The sequence below is a fragment of the Poecilia reticulata genome, chromosome 12 (assembly GCF_904066995.2).
Source record: "Poecilia reticulata chromosome 12, P_reticulata-male-v2, whole genome shotgun sequence".
Lineage (NCBI taxonomy): Eukaryota > Metazoa > Chordata > Actinopteri > Cyprinodontiformes > Poeciliidae > Poecilia > Poecilia reticulata.
In genome coordinates, this window is record NC_088841.1 from 7248851 (window position 1) to 7265694 (window position 16844).

At 37.6% G+C, this 16844-nt stretch overlaps 2 protein-coding genes across 2 annotated transcripts; both read right to left on the minus strand.

The window, feature by feature from the left end:
• Positions 1-157: 157 nt before the first annotated feature.
• On the minus strand, positions 158-5112 carry dck (deoxycytidine kinase). Its single transcript, XM_008423534.2, has 7 exons — positions 4852-5112; positions 4471-4586; positions 3019-3212; positions 2653-2800; positions 2428-2543; positions 969-1068; positions 158-386 (listed from the first exon to the last, which is right to left on the minus strand). Exons 1-7 carry the CDS (start codon positions 4940-4942, stop codon positions 360-362), a joined length of 792 nt encoding a protein of 263 aa, XP_008421756.2. The 5' UTR covers positions 4943-5112; the 3' UTR covers positions 158-359.
• Positions 5113-5302: 190 nt separating this feature from the next.
• LOC103473359 (MOB kinase activator 1B) lies at positions 5303-14381 on the minus strand. The gene is made up of 6 exons (XM_008423536.3): positions 14101-14381; positions 12207-12373; positions 10589-10682; positions 10062-10195; positions 7815-7978; positions 5303-7723 (listed from the first exon to the last, which is right to left on the minus strand). Exons 1-6 carry the CDS (start codon positions 14112-14114, stop codon positions 7646-7648), a joined length of 651 nt encoding a protein of 216 aa, XP_008421758.1. The 5' UTR covers positions 14115-14381; the 3' UTR covers positions 5303-7645.
• Positions 14382-16844: the final 2463 nt, after the last annotated feature.

Below are 16844 nucleotides of genomic sequence, written 5' to 3' on the forward strand. Positions count from 1 at the left end.
ATCATCTCTTCATCAAAAGCACTTATTTTGAAAGATAGCTTTGACTTTATGAGTATTCTTTAAAAATAAAAAAAAACTTTTTATTTTATTTGTGAAATGAACACAGATGCTGAATATTAAAGCAACCTGTGCAGATAAGCACACATACACACTTTAGTATTTCAAACATTATCCTTTACTAAATGTTGAAAAACTGTGCACTCATTTCCATTTATAACTACACAATTAAAAATTAACAAAAAAACAGCAAAATTATATTTAAAAAGTGCACATTTCAGATACTGACAACAACAAATTAATGAGAAAAGTGATGGTTGTTGGGGTAATTCATTGTTATTCCAGGATGTTCTCTTTTTCCGTCACAATGTGCTCAAGAACTCCTTCACCTAAAAAAAAAAGAAGAAAAAAAAAGAGAAAAAAAAATCTTAAAGGACATCAAGGGTCACCAAAAAATACAGTCAGCGTTCATTTCTGATACTGTTGATGGAAAGCACCGGCGTCCAGCTTTCGGCTCAATAAGCAGTTTTTGATTTGAGGTTAAACCGCAATGCGTTCTTGTTTACAATCAACAGAAAACTGCCCAATAAGCATCTTTTTTAGCTGTGTGAAACCCAATCGAGAGTTTCCTTCTCAACATCACAGCTCGCAGACACTGCAGAGCACATTGCACAAGAACATTCTACCTTCAACAGCTCGTTTAAAGTCTGTGCAGGAAAAGGGAACTAATGTTTTTATAAAAGTAGTAACTACTACTTTTGTCCTCAAAAGTGCAGAATTACCAGAATGCATCTGGAGGTGCACCAGTCAAGATTTTCCTGGCCCAGACTGACTTCCTGTTTTTAGCCCCCACCCCTTTACTGGTATTGGCTCTACCAGTTCCCTTTCTGACAGTCTCGTGATTTTATTTTTCTACATTTTGTTCCCTTTTGTATGAAGACTTCCTGCATTGCTTAAGAACCTTCACTCACCTTCTCAATCATGTCAGCAGTCTTTGAATCGTTTTGCTTAAAATCGTCGTTCACGTCCAAGGTCAGAACGGGAACGTCGCTGAGATACTCAAACTCCATGCTGTGGGCACACGCCATGTAGTTAGTGATGTTTAGCAAGTTACATCTCTGCATTCAAAACCATTTTAAATAGTAGGATCTCATGTTTTTCCATGTCCGAATGTATTCAATTTTTGAGTTTTTAGACAACATTTGAGTCCAAAATATGTTTTTAAGCTGTTTAAATCAAACTCGGCTTAAGAACAACCAAATTTAAACTTGCCTAAAAAAAACGTACAACTGAATCCACAAATATATGTACGTAAATATCGAAAATCAAGGTGTGACGTGGCAAATCAAAGAAAGCATTGTTTCTCCTCTTCAGTAAAAACAATAAATTAGACTTATAAGACAGAGAAAGGAAATTCATACCTTTCCAAACTGTAAGAACTGTGTCCAATAGTCTTATTTTTGAGCATTATATCTACTGTAAGTGCAGTATCGTTAGATCCACGACTTGTCAGAGTTCAACACTTTAACAGTTTAAAAAAATAACAATGACTTTGCAGTGAAAATGTAAAAATTCTAATATGCATTTAAACATGCTTATTAAAAAAGTCCATTATTGTTAGTTTTTGTTGGTCAGTAAAAAACATCCACGTTTTACCGTTTTTTCATTGAAGTAGAACATACAGAATAAAAGCAATGCCATTTCATAGATCGCCAGTTTACTATTAAATTATAAGTGCGCCCATCTGTAGCTACTGACTACATCATGTTTGAATAAGTATTTGTTAAATCGTCTTAGATTTTTACTTAAGAAAATGGAAATTAGCCTTTTCTTTTTTTCTCCCACTTACACAAATCTAAGGAGAATAAGAAACAATGGAAGGAAAATATATTAGCATCAACATCGGACGATCTTAATCATTTTTTAAAAATCAGTCTGATAAGTAAATCCAGGTTAATATTAAAAGTTTATATTTCCATCTTTGTACAGCTTTTGTTTGTGGGGCAGTTATGGGGTGTTTAACAGAAGCAACGTAATCGCTTTCACATTGGAAAAAACAATACGAGTGAATATTGGTTATAGACCATAACAGCAGTATTCATATGTATTCACATTGGCCCAAATTTTCATATCTGTGCGTGCACAAAATAAAAAACAAATTCCCTCCATTTGGACTGTTGTGTTGCCCTCTTGACTCGACATCTCTTTACAGAATGAACATTTTTCTGGTAGCTTTTTCCATTTTCTTCCGTGTCAGAAACATGGCTATAGAGTTGTTAAAAACTTCAAATTCTAGCTCAACCTTTAAATAGTATGCCAACAATTAGGGTGTGACGTTAGCAAGCCCTTTGCAGCTCTAAACACTCATCTGTTTTCACATTAATGACCAAAGCAGACCAGTTCAGGTGCATGCATGTGCATGTGACTCACTTCATTGTCTTATTCTGCAGCCAGCTCTCATGCCTGTAGTGGAGCTTCTCCAGGTATTCCAGAGGGATTTCCTGTTCCTCCTGTCTTCCCCTCATGTGTAAACGCTCCAAGCATTTCTGTAACGCAAACAGGAGAAAATGAACTTATTTGTGTAGTCCCGGTGTACTCCATTACAAAAATATCTATTCTGACATAAAGAAGAGCAATCAGTGAGTGGAAGAGTACCTCTGGTGAAGCTCTGAGGTAGATGATACCATCTAGCTCAATGTGCTTGCCAAACTGGTTGTGAAGCCAGCCATGCAAGTCCTGGTAGATGGACCATTCAGTCTCATTCATGCATTCACTCTCATATAGGTTGCCTGCAAAGATGTACCTGCGGCAAAAGGTGCACAGGAGACAGGAATGCCTACATTACTGAGACGTAAAACATGCCTCCCAGTTAAAACAGAACATACCATAAAATGAAGTTAACTGTTAAGCGCTAAAGCAGAAGCAAATGTTGCAGACTTAGCAATAACATGATTGATTACAAGAAAACTCTGTTTTTTTTTTTTGTTTTGTTTTTTGGGGGGGATGTGTGCGCCCTGATACCTGTCACTGTAGATGGATCTCTCGTAGAACAACACGGGATTCTCAGCCTCTTGGAGCTTCCCGTTTGCAGATTTGATCTGGGCGCGCACTCGGCTGAGGCAGGCGTAGCTCTGGAAGGTGTAAGCCCACCTCTCAGGCTTCTCGTACATCATCTTCAACACGTTGCCGCCGCTCCTCTGAGACGTGGTCAGCTCCTAACGAAAACGAGGTCAAGACCGTGTGAGAGGCTTTCCCCTCCATCGGCTCAAAACGCAGCAAATCCACCTCAAGCTTTGTGAAGAAAGAACTGACCATAAACATTCATCACTGTTAAATATTAAATGTACCCTGACGTAACTATGGCTACTGAGGAACGGAGCAAAAATGAAAGAATGTTTTAATATCAATATCCACTCTTCCGGTTCAGGTTATTGCCTCTGCATTTAGACAATCTAATCTCAATCACCTGAGTTTAAAGAGTCGTCATAGTTACTGTTAGGGGGGAAAAAAACACTTTTCTACGATAAAGGGTTTGGTACAAACACATTTAAAATCAAAAGTTTAAAACAGACAGTGGAAAATCTACATTCAAGGCTTTATGAGCTTAAATTAAAACACTGTTTAAGACAAAGAACCAGAACAAATCCTGCATCTCTATTATTTTTACTCTAGCAGTTGAAGAAAACATAAGTTGCATTAAAAAACATCTCTTAGTCGTTCTTTTACCCAAATTACTTCCAAGTGAAACAAAAAACAAAACAAAAAAAACCGGTGAAAACCAACTCTTTAGACTTGAAAACATAGATGTGTTTCAACCTGCCAGTAGAGGGCGTCTTATTACGTAAACGGCTGTTTAATGTAGATGTGGCAGCAGGACCTTATGCAGTGGTCTGAAACATGGGATTGTTGGCTCAGTGACATCAATTCCCGCCACCAATGCCAGAGTGCATAATGTACACAAAAGATAAACTACGCAGCTGTTTTTCTTTTTAAACCAACTTCAAAAACTGAGCTGATTCTAACCGGTTTCTTCTTTTCAACCACACGGTACAGTTGCCTTCTGCTTACAAATACAGAAATTAATCACTTGCAACATCTCTAATATCATGTTTATGCCTGGCAGACTAATGTGTGTGCATGTTAAACAAAACAAGGTTTAAGCTACAGGTGTGCATGTCTGTGACGATGACATGCTTAACTGTCGTGAAAGCACCTGTTCCCCTGGGTGTGTCATGTTAACTGTAACCAGCGCAGATATGTGGACAGATGGCAGCTGCACTCTAAATACAGATGAAGACTCTCCCAGTTATCCAGACATGGACAAAATGCTGCCTTCCTTCTGAGGGAAGGCAGCAGACCGCCGAATTATAGATATCATTCTCATAAGTCCATATTAAACTGGCTTTCTGTGTTTTTTTTATTTTTTTTATTGTGGTCTCTTTTCAGCCCATTAAGCCGCAGTGTTGGAAATACCTCAAAGTCGCTGCCTGTTGTTTGGACATTGCACCATCTAGCGATCGGTTCCGGTACTACCTCCCAATCCGTGCTCTCCTGCTCCAAAAGGCGCACAAAAGTAGACTTCCCAGCCGCTGCACACAAAAGATACACCAGCTCGACTTCAGCCATACAGTGCAATAAGAACTACAAGCGTAACAGTAGAAGTAAAAAATATTGCCGTTAACTTTCAAGTAAGTTAAAAAGGCGGACATATGTGACTGAAATTGGCGGCAAAGTAAATGCCCGTGCGAAAAACAATGTAACAATGTACACAATTAGAAAAGCGTGCTATGAAACGTTTAAATATCTTTAAAACTTTTATAAAAATCATAATTCTCTCAGACAAGGTTAACTCACCAATGTTTCCTTCGATTGAAATGCGCGTTATTCTCTTCTCCATAGAGTCATTCATTGCGTCAGGACAAGGTCTCTTCGGTATAGAAGGCATCTTCAAAGATTTGATAATCGACCCTAAAAGCGGATTAATTGAGAACAGGGTGAACAGCTGCAACTGGTGATAAGTCTTGTTTAAATTTGGCGGAATAAGTCCGGAAATGGTCCGCCCCGGAAGCGTTCTCCCCACGGATCACCCACTTCCGCCTGTTTACGTATTTACGTAAGCTTAAGTGTTTTAATGAGAAAACTCATCAGTCTCATTAAAAAACAAACAAAACAAAAAAACATGTGCAGAAGTAGTTATTGGTTCTTTAATATATTTTACATGCTGACGCGCAAAATGTGGGGAAATTGAAACTTCTGAAAGGCTCTGCAAACACAAATTCTCAAGGTACACAGTAAAAACTGGTGATTCAGCGAGTCAAGACCACCTTTATTTGCCTTGTAAACAGAATAAACCAATTCAGTAGCAATGAAAATCCATATCAAGCCATTATTTACAAACATCTCATCAATCAATAAAGCAAAGAGGATCAACTGTAGGCTGGAGGCTTCGTTGTGGGCATCTCATGAGGACGACATATATTCCATTACACTTCAGAGTATCTGCTCATCAGTAACATTCATAATAATAATAATTAGATAAGAAAGTGAAACAAACATTAAATATGCAAAACTGGAGTTTTCAATAACTGAATAAAGGAGACGAAGCAGCCTCTACAAAGACTCAATATATTCATTTAAGAAAAAGCCACTACTCCATGCTCACTTAAAAAAAAAAAAAAGAATCGGTCAGTCCTCAGTATTTACACATCAATTTTACTTTAGACAAATTCTGTGAGAAAACATCCGAGTATCACTGTTTTTGAGACAAAGCGGACGAGCTTTTTTCATTTCTGTCCCAGCCAAATTCAAGAACAATTACAATTATTAAGATTTAGAGTACGAAAGAGTCAACTGGTGATCCGTTTAGTGTTTCAGTCATTGCATAGCAACTCAACTTTTACATTAGGAAATGGGAGCATGCTTCAACTTTTTAAAGCACAGAAACAAAAAGAAAGAAAGAAAAAAAATCACATAAGTAGGATAAATCATTAGTTGTGCCTTACAGCTAACCTCAGAGGAAACTGATCCATTTAACATTCATTTGGAAAAATATGAGGAAAAAGATACAGTAGCTCTCAAAACTCAGCTGTTAAAATTTCAGGATTTTAAGACTTGGAGCATGATAAATAATTTCCAACGTTTCCCACCTTTAATGTAATGTAGTGGCTACTTGCACAACTTTAAAATAATTAAATCTAAATTTAAATTTTAGCATTTAACTTTAAAGTTGTAGTTTGTAGATTAACAGAAGGATCTCAATATGGAAAAGTATGATACGGTTCAGGTTCGTTCAAAGGTGTGGAAACTTTCTGCTTTTTTTTTATTTTGTCCCATAACGGATTCGTTAGCTTAGCTTTTAAATTGTACAATTTTGTTGCGTTAAAAGGTGGGGAAAAGTTTGGAAAGTTATCCATCATGGTATCGCATTTTTAGCTCTCAAAAAACCTGAAATTATTACAGGGGGCGTGTTTGTATATGTTTGAGCTGTACTGCACAGGGTCAGTCACATGACACATCTTCTCACAACGTTCGACATATGCAGAGGAAAAACATTCAGGCAAGAGTGGTTTGAAAACTTGTTCAAAGTGCTTCATGGCTATCCAGATACCAAGGTATGTAGCGTTATCCGACTCAAAAAATGCTTATAAGTTCTCAAACAGTGGAGGTTAAATATGCATCTGTATCTATCTGCAGGTAGGTATGTACAGTTGGAAGGTTTCCGATCCCTGGCTAAATGTTTCTACACGAAAAGGTTTTAGGGCTTAAAGGAGGAAACTAACACACAGGGACAAACCTAGGAGCTTATTATTATTATTATTAATATTAGTCCCTGCTCTAAAATATGAAAAAAAAGAACTCTAACCTCACTTCTATAACTTTTGACACATTCATTTATCATCACCTTCTCAGAGCACAAGGAGACTTGCAAAAAAAAATAAAATAAATAAAGGAGCATATTTGGGAGATTACAGAAAAAAATCCATCCAATAAAAGGTAAAAAATAAAGTAACAAATAGGAAAATTCAGGGTCGTTTAGGTCTAAAGGGAGGTAGACTGAAAACTTGAAATATGTCGATTGAAAATGGCCTTAATCTTCGGACAGTTCTCCTTGCTGATATAGGGCGACGACGAGCCATGCTAGGCACTTAGGGTTCTTCTGTACTGATGGCAACTACAGCAGTCGACTAAACTCTGACCTTTGAATGGAGAATGAAGCAAAAGAGGGAAAACTGCTGACCAAGGCTTAAAGCTGGCTTCAAATTTCACCGCTATTCTCACTTGTGAGTGCATTGGATGATCAGAGAAATGAAAATTCGTGAACATATAATATGTCTTTATAATCCTAAATTATCATCATCATCATGTGTGGATACAAGGGATTCTCTTCCATAGACCTAAATGTTTTTATTTTCTCTCTCTCTCTGTTAATCAAGTCTGTAATCCCTGATGATAATAATAATAATAATAATAAAAAAAATTAGTCCTGGTGCCTTAAACCTATCAAAAACCCAGCCGCCTTCCTGGCAATATTAAAAACATTTCCCCAAATGGAAATCCATGTAGTACATACTGCATACATACAGCCAGAGGAGGGTGTGGGCGTCTGTGCAAAAAACTAGAACGATAAAATACAGGTTTGCATTGCTGTTTATCTATCCTTAGTGGTGAGTTTCTCAATCAGCTCCTGTAGTGGGGCCAGCTCTTTTCTGTCAATGAGGTTGAACTCCTGAGAGGAGAGAAAGAAAAAGAAAGGGGGAGGTTTTTAATACTTGTGAGCGGATATTGATATTATTCTTCAAGTGTTTGAGAATTTCCACCTGTACAAAAAAGATGAAGTGTTTGAAAGAAGTGTTGAGGTGGGCCTCCTCCTGCAGCTGCATGACGGAGTCAAAGTGCTGGTGGTAGATGTGGGCGTAAACCCTGAACAGCCGCTTCAGGATGGTCTTCGCCACAGACATGAAGTTGCGCTTAAAGGGAACGCCTTGAAAAAAAAAGAAGAAGAAGAAGAAGATGGAACAATTAGGTGAATAAATAGCAGAAAAGCTATTAATTGACAAAATATAATGATTTGAAAATGTAGTCCATCCAAAACTTGTAGAGGGTTAGAGTCAGGAAAAATGGAGGTAAGAATCTCTGCAGACCACACACATCCTGGACATGAACTGCCTAGACATTTTCCCCTTCAGGTCTGCACAAAAACCAGTCGCCATAGAGACAATTTACAGTTTGGGAAATGTTAACTTAATGCGTCATGCTGTCCGTTTGTCCCGCTTTCTTTCTGCGCAGATGAAAAACAAGAACGAACAAGATCTGGACAGCGCGTTCACTCGGATTGCAAAAGTGTTTGTTGGCAGGCCACAGCACGACTGGAGGAAAGCAAGAACAATCATGACAGCAACACACAAGCGCCTCACGGCACCGACATGTTAAGCATTCGTCTCCAGGATGGAACATTTCTTCATGTTCAAACAGACCTCCGCTACTCCCCGCTGTAAAGCTCAGCAGTCTGCTGAGGAGAGCTGCTACAGGAAAACAGAGTCTCTGCAGATCAATTATTTATCAAGAAAAGGAAAAAAAGGGAGCGTAGTATTTATTTGTGAAGAACCATAGACATTAAAACTTCAAAAGGGTCTAATATGACATCTTTAAAAAGAAACAACAACTTTAGAGAACGTCTTATTGTAAAAATCATTCAAGTGTGAATAGGAGCATGAAAATGATGCTCACCCGTCAGATTGTACGTTTTTCATATTTCCCGTTGAGTTTCAGGGTGACAGTCATATTGAAAGATAGTTGTCGTTTTTGTTATTTTCATGACTTGGATGAACTTTGTCACATCGTACGTTTTCAACTTTGATCATGCTAGTCATATAATTTATAGTTATAATATTTAGCAAAGTCAGGCAACAGAACTGAACTAACTTTGCTGTTTGCGAGTTTCACACCAGCCATCAACTGGAAGGAGATGAAGACGAGTGACAGACAGGGAGACAGTCGTCTTACTGTTTAGTATTAGCTTCCGCTAATTTTATTGGTTTTAGCAGTTTAGCATTAGCTTCTGCAAATTTTAAATGTGGAAGCTACAAATTCTAAAAAAAAATTTTGTATTAAGCAGCTTAGCATCAACTTCAGCTATTTTTTTTATGTGTTTAACGGTTAAGCACTACTTTCCACAACTTTTCAATGTGTTTTATAGTTTAGCTTCAGCTCTTTTTTTTTGTGATAAGCGGCTTAGAGTCAGCTTCAGCTATTTGTGATTAGCGGTTTTGCTTTAGCTAATTTTCTTAATGTGTTTGGTATTAGCTTCAGCTAATTTCAGTAATGCGTTTAGTGTTAGCTTTGGCCAATTGTTTTGTGCTTAGCAAATTATTATTTGACACTAGGTATTTTTCTTGATGGCCATCTTGAATTTTTCAGTGACTAACTTTTTTTTTTTTCTCCAAAAATAAAAAAAAAGCAATCTTCTGTGAACAGCTATTGCTAATTAGGTTCTTGTATCCAAATGTGAGAGATTTTGCTGAATTATTCAATTATCTGCTGCACTGTGCTGCTTGGCTCTCAGTATGGAAATCTAACGATTATAGAGAAAGAATGCAAAATCTGCTGCCTCAGGGAAGGCACATTGAGCTCTTCTCCTGAGATGTACACTTCTGAGGCCAGCTGACACCCATTTATACCGGCTGGTATCTACAAAAATAATGCTCAACGCTTAACAACGCAAGCCTCAGCTGGCATAGAGGCTGAGACATGACTGTGTGCTTCAACCACAAATTACAGAACATGAATCCTGCTTAAGTGTTATGTACAAGCATGAAATCTACCTCTGCTAAAGAGGCTGGCTGCCGCTAATTATACGTGTAAAAAAGGTCAGTGCAATGTGGACTGTATGTAAATATTAAAGCAAGAAGACGGGTCCATGTCTCTGCTTTATAGATCCAGGATTTCCATTTTTACTAGCTGTAGCTTTAGTGTATTTGTATAGCTGCTAAAAAAAAAAGAAAACTAATCAAAAGCAGCTTGTACACTTAGAAGACAGGTAAAAAGCAGCTGGAAAGAAACCTCACCAATCTTTGAAGGGAAAAGCGTTTCATCATCCAGCTGGTCCTGCACCCACGTCATGAGGTAATCGATATACTTGGGGGCTGAGCATTTAATGGGTTTCTTGATGTTGGTTCCGTCGGCCCAATGGTACTCATACCTGCAGAGAACAGATACAAGCTTTGTTTTGGCTTCATTTTGTGTGTGTGTGTGTGTGTGTGTATAAACTATAAATATAACACCTGGAAGGCCAGATAAGATTATCCAGTCTAGTCACCAGATGTCATTCTCAGTAGACCTTGAAGAGGCTAATCTAAAATAGTCATTGGCATGCAAAATGTCTGGTGAGCATCCACTGCTGAGGCAAAAACACATCTTTACTGTAAGAGGTTAATAAAGTAACTGAATGCATTGGATGTTTCAGAAACTTCCAATGCATTCAGTTTGTTGTTCAGCTGATATATGAAAAACAATGCAATAGTCCAATTATAACTGTTGTGATGAAATTTGCCAGACTTTAATAAAAAACAAGTGGTTGTTATGGTGCTCTTACTTAGGACCGGCAGACATGACTGGACAGCTTTCTTCTGTGCAAAAGTCTGTGATGGTGCCATACAGCATGTTGATCTGGTTGAAGAAATCCACCGCTGTGGGGAAAAAGAATCGAGGCTCGTTTTTGGACTCGCATTTCCCAAAAGGAACATTTTATTTAATCACTTTATCCCAAAACTAGGAAGCTGCAGTCAGGAAAACAATAAATCAAAGCTTCGGACTCAACTGTCCATTTTGTTACGACACGTTGATACATAGATAAAGTGACGCGTCTCCAGAGAGATTATGGGACTTTTGTGTGTGAATTAGGTGTGGATTTTCTCATGGGCAGCTCTTTGTACAGCTGAGCAGGTCGGACATGAAACAAATAAAAAATTTAAAAAAACACATTCCTGTGCAACTTCTTTTGATTACAACATGTTAAGGATGACTGATGCAAGGCCAACTTCTTGTTTGACAAGCAGTTTTTTCACAACTCCTGTTTATTTGGACTTTGAAATCAGGTCAATTCTCTGACCAAGTCATTCTAAGACTTTTTTTTAAAACAAAAATAAAGTCATGATGTTAAAACAATACAGATGTAGTAATATGAGAATGAAGTAATGTGATAATTAAGATAATAAGATAGAGAAGAAAGTCTTATTACCAGGATATTCAGAAATGAAGTAGTAATTTTATGAGAACCACAACACAAAAGATTAAAAAAATGAGTTATTCAAGCTTTTTTTTTCTCATTAAAACAACTATTTTTCCTCGTAATTTTAAGACAATTCTGGTAAAATTGCATCTTTACTCTGCTAGCATTACGACAAAACTCTTGTAAACAAACAAAACCTCTCGCAGTCTGGCCCTAATACTTTGTCATGCTACTTTTATTTCATGACTGAAATAAAAGTAACTTTTAGAACCTATTTTCTGTCATTTGCTTCCCGGCCCCCTCCCAAGAAAACGAGAAAAACAATTATTAAAATCAGATCTGGCATGGGACAAAAAAAAACAGATTTTATTTTTAAGCCATGTCACACTGTGTTGCTGCAGCTTCCTATGAGCAGCAATCATGTGTGCAGTCAGTGAGCCCTGATGGCGAGAGAAGTGACTGCTTACAGCTGTTTTTCTCCTGACTTCCCTTTATTGTGAAAGTCAGAGCAGCTTGTGCAACAGACTAAAAAAAAAAAAAAAGAAAAAAAAAATCTTCCACTTTAATGAAAACCTGCACCGTGTGGAAAGCGGTGCTGCGAACCTGGTGCAAAATTCTTGGTTCGTAACCATTTGGCTGCATGTCGTCCCTGCTGAACAAATTAAACTTTACAAGAACTGGATCGTGGGAGGAATTTATCTTTAAGCGGAGCCATTCGCCGTTGCTTAGCAGGGCTCTTAACGAACGGCTCAATAAAATCTATTTAGCATTCGCAGCGGTCTCCCTGGCATGAAAGCGAGCGGTCTGTTTTTAGAGGGGAAGCCAGGAGCTCACCGTGAAAGTTCACCCTCACCTGATCCACGACCTGGACAAACTGACATTTGAGGAACGAGAAGTTATTTTGAAAGACGAAAGAAAGAAAAGGAGGTGCTGAGATAAAGAATTTGACTTAAAAAAAAAAAAGGCAAAAGGCAGGACTCACTGTTGACGGCGACCCACTCATTTAAGTCTTCCCCCTCGGGCAACATGACCGCCATACGCAGGTTTCCACTCCCCAGCGTCGCCTCGGCGTGTTTCAACAGCTCATACTGATGAGAACCCTCTGGGATATTCTTCTTGGGCTTGAATGTTTTGGACGAACGGTTTCCACTGTGGAAAGATGGCGACAAACGGAGGGATAAATCACTTGAGTTCACAGAAAGGAAGTTTGCTTAAATAAATAAATAAATAAAGTCAGGATTTATTTATTTTTTTTCAATTATTACTGACAAAGGAGACACAGATGCGAGAACAGCGGGACAGAACAGTACATCTCTCTGTGCTTAATGAGGCTGCATTCAGGATCTCGCACTGCTCCATTAAACAAGAATTTTTCAGGCATCAAAGCAGAAACGCACAGAAGCAGCTCGGCGGCTAACTAAACCTCCAGCTAAGGCAAATCCGCGACGGCCGAATGCTTTCCTACGTCTCTCGCATCTGATTTTATGAATGAAAAAAAAGAAGAAACCATCGTGAGAATTAATGTAGATTAATAAAATAAGCACCTAAAGCAACATGTATGCCATTTACGAAGACAAAAACATACTAAATTTGATTTTTTTTATTTTTTATTTTTTGGTGTTTTCACTGTAAACTCATTTTAATCCCAGTTCCCCTGTGAAAAACAGAGCATCCAGGTCAATTAAAAAAATAATTTTAACAGACCTTTTACTGCTTTTATTAAAGTGTGAGGGGACACATGCTAAAGTGCAGGCTAAATGAAATGTGAATTTATGAAATGCAATAGACAGAAATTGACTGTCAACATGTCCCAACACTTAATGAGCCAACATCTTCATACTGCACACACCCTCTCAAAGTGAAAACACAACTAAAGCCGGTGCAAACAAAGCGAATATTTATTAATGGAAAAGATTTTTATGAAAGAAAACCTCATTTTAAACAAAGCTGCGACCTTTAGTTTGGGAATTCATTGCGTTTTATATCAACTTTTTGGAAAACTCTTCAATGTCACACAAACTAATAACTCCAATAGAGTAAAAGTTTGATTTTCGCTGAAACAGAGAATGCTTCTAAAAAAATGTAATATTATTTGTAATTAAAATGCCGATATGCAACTCAGGTCGTAGTCGCTTCCCAACCTATACAGGTGTACAGGTGCAACAAATCTATTTCAATTAAAATTGCATTTCAGCAGAACTTTGGTTAGAAATGTTAATAAACAAGACAAAACAAAACAAAAGGTTTTAACTGTAGAGGGAATGAGTTATTACAAATCAGTTTTATATGTAAAAATGTAATTTTGTTATTTAGTTTACCATTTCGACTCAATGGTTTCACCCATATACAAGTCCTGCTATCCTAACCAGTATTTTTTTCGCCGGTTGTTTCTCTTCTCATTTCAATTTTATACTCGGCTATTAAACAGTTTGTAGTTCACAGGCGACACAGAAACACATTCCTTACTCAAGCATACAGCTTTAAGGGCCAAACGAGACCGAACTGTGTTTTGTTTAACTGAAGCTAATGTTAGCACTTGTTAGCAGTGTGCACCAGAAAATATCCAGGCCACACGTCTAATAGATTTAAAAATAATTCGAATTACATCAACTATAAGTCTTCTTGGAACACATCGTAATTGTTTATACGTTGGTCCAACTGAACTGAAACGTGTGAGGATTTTTAAACAGAAAACAAGAACAACACACGCAAATAACACTATTGATGAAAAAGCAAGTCCAGGAAGTAGACTAATCCTTTGTTTATTTTATCGCTAGCTGGCTTCCCAGCAGTGAAATATCAGCTACTGTTCTCTACAACTTAAACTCAAATGATGAAGGCAAAAAAAATTACTTCACCAAGTATTTATAACTCACAAAAGGAAGCTCATGGTTCCCCGGAGATCAGGAAAAAAAATCTTCTTTAAATCAGGCTGAGAGGATGGACACCGAAAAGGTACCAAACTCTTTAATCTCACTCTTCTTCTCGTCTTCCCTGGCTTTTTCTGTCGGAACCGATTAATTTCTCAAATAAATAATCGTATAGCCAAAAACGCTCCACACTAGCAACACAGAAGGCAGCTTTGTTTGCCAGACTCTGATATATGACTGCTGCTCTAACCGCAGAGCGAAGGTACCTGACTTCTTCAGCAGTTACTTCAGTTGGACCAAAAGGGATTTCTGATGTGTACTGCCATCTAGTGGATTCTAGTGGACTCGTTTTAGTTTAATGACGTATGCTTTTTTTGTTTTTTTTTAATACAGTCGGATTTTTTTTTTTTAAATCCATCCATCTTCTTGGCACCCTTGTCCCTCAGTGGGGTCGGGAGGGTTGCTGGTGCCTATCTCCAACTAACCCTAACCCTTCCGGGCGGGAGGCGGGGTTCACCCTGGACAGGTCGCCAATCTGTCGCAGGGCAACACAGAGACGCACAGGACAAACAACCATGCAAACACACACTCACACCTAGGGGCAATTTAGACAGACCAATTAGACAGTCATGTTTTTGGACTGTGGGAGGAAACCCTCGCATGCACAGGGAGAACATGCAAACTCCACGCAGAAAGACACTGGGCTGGGAAATGAACCCAGAGCCTTCTTGCTGCAAGGCAACAGCTCTACCAACTGCGCCACTGTGCAGCCCCTTGGAAAAAATATATTTAGCCTTTTTTTTAGTTTAATTGTATAATTTTTAATTATTTATCACATTCCCATCCACCATTTTCCTGCAGTCCTCATCAACCTAAAGAGAGAGAAAAAAATCAAGTAGTTTGCAGAAAGGAGTGGAAAAACCAACTCCACACCCAAACAGATAAGAACAAGAAACAAAACAGAAATGTTGTTGGGGGTCACAACTTTAAGAGACCTTAAAACTTTGATGAACCTCTTCTTTGCTCTAGCATAATAAAGACACTAAGCCAATTCCCCTTGTAATTGACTCTTATTGACTCCTGGTTAATATTTTCCTCAGTGAAAGATTCAATCACACAGATGAGGCCCGAGAGAGTGTGTCAAGGGCAGACAAGCACACGAGCAGAGAACAAGGAGAAGATGTACACAAAATGTCCACTGAGGAGGAAGAGTCTTCAATGACTCATCAGAAGGATTCCAGGCCTTCACCAAGGATTTCTGAGACACTACACAGCATTTAGAGAGCTCATCTACAGAGTTACTGCTGTTAATCGCCTTCAGATCTCCTGCATCCCTATTTAAGCAGAGTCCTGATCAGATGATAGGTCAAATCAAACCCAGGATGTGACAACAATGTCCATTATCGTCAAAATGTTTTTAATTAGAAACAATTTAGCACATCTCATGCCTGCTTCTGGGTTTACATTATCACCAATGTGATCAGTCTTGCTTATGAGTTATATCCAAAGAATTAAAATGAAATAACACAATCCAAATAGATTTTTCACATGTATTGAAGTCAGAAGAAAGGGTTTGTATCAGAACAGCCAAAATTAACCAAAACATGAGACACCATTTTTTTTTTCGTCTTTTTTTTTTTAAAACAGCGTACCAATGTTTGAGACTGGTGAGGGATGTAAAAATGTCTCAAAATAAACTGAAACCAGTCACCCCACTGTCCAGCAAACAGTCTATTTTGGAGGACATTCGAAGCACCTGGCAACATGTCTGGGTCCAACTGGGCTGAAAAACTAACTAGGAGTGCATCTTTATCACTTTCTTTGTTTCTTTTCTTATTTTTAAGAAATAAAAATAAAATAAAATAAAATAAAGAGATGTTAGACCACTGTGTGACTATAAAGTATGCACATAAATACTGAAATAAGTCTAATTTACATCTAATTTAGCACAAGCTTGTTTACTAACCAAATATTAAGCTTATATTTCTGTGGATTAATAAAGATGACATCCATTTCTCTTGTTCCTTTTAGTGCACCCTGATTTTACAAATACAGAAACATGGAGCAACATGCATAAATAAAAACATTTAAATTTCACTCTGTTCCCCCCCTCTGAATTTGCATCATCCAAATCATTCCTTTTCTGCTTCATCATCTTCTAATATTCATTCTAGACATTGTAATAACATTATTATTATTATTATTATTATTATTATTATTATTATTATTATTATTATTATTATTATTATTATTATTATTATTACAACAACAACAATAGCAATGACGTTCTTCTCCTAACGTCATTGTGTCATTATTGTCATCGTTTCACAATTTAATTTTTTTATGGACAGATTAAAAAATTATTTATTTACTAATTTCAGATCTGATTCTAATGATCACATAAGCATTAATTTAATCGGTGACTTATTGTTGCATTATTGATATTCGACAGATTTTCTATTAGCAGGAAAGTCACGAATCCACTGGGGTGGCTTGTGTTGCTTTCAAGTACCATCTGAAATCAATGTAATTTATCAAAATTTTATCAAAACCTTTTGTTTTTTCTTTGGGGACTCCTAAATTTTTAAAAGAATGCTGGAGAATTGTTTGTTGTAAATTTTACACTTGGAAGAAGTTCAATTGAAGGAAGAAAAAGCAACAACATATACATGAATAAACAGAGCAACATGAGTTGGTAAGTGAAAAGCAAAGATCCGTTGAGCACTAGGACCTCGCAGGTGGGTGTCAGC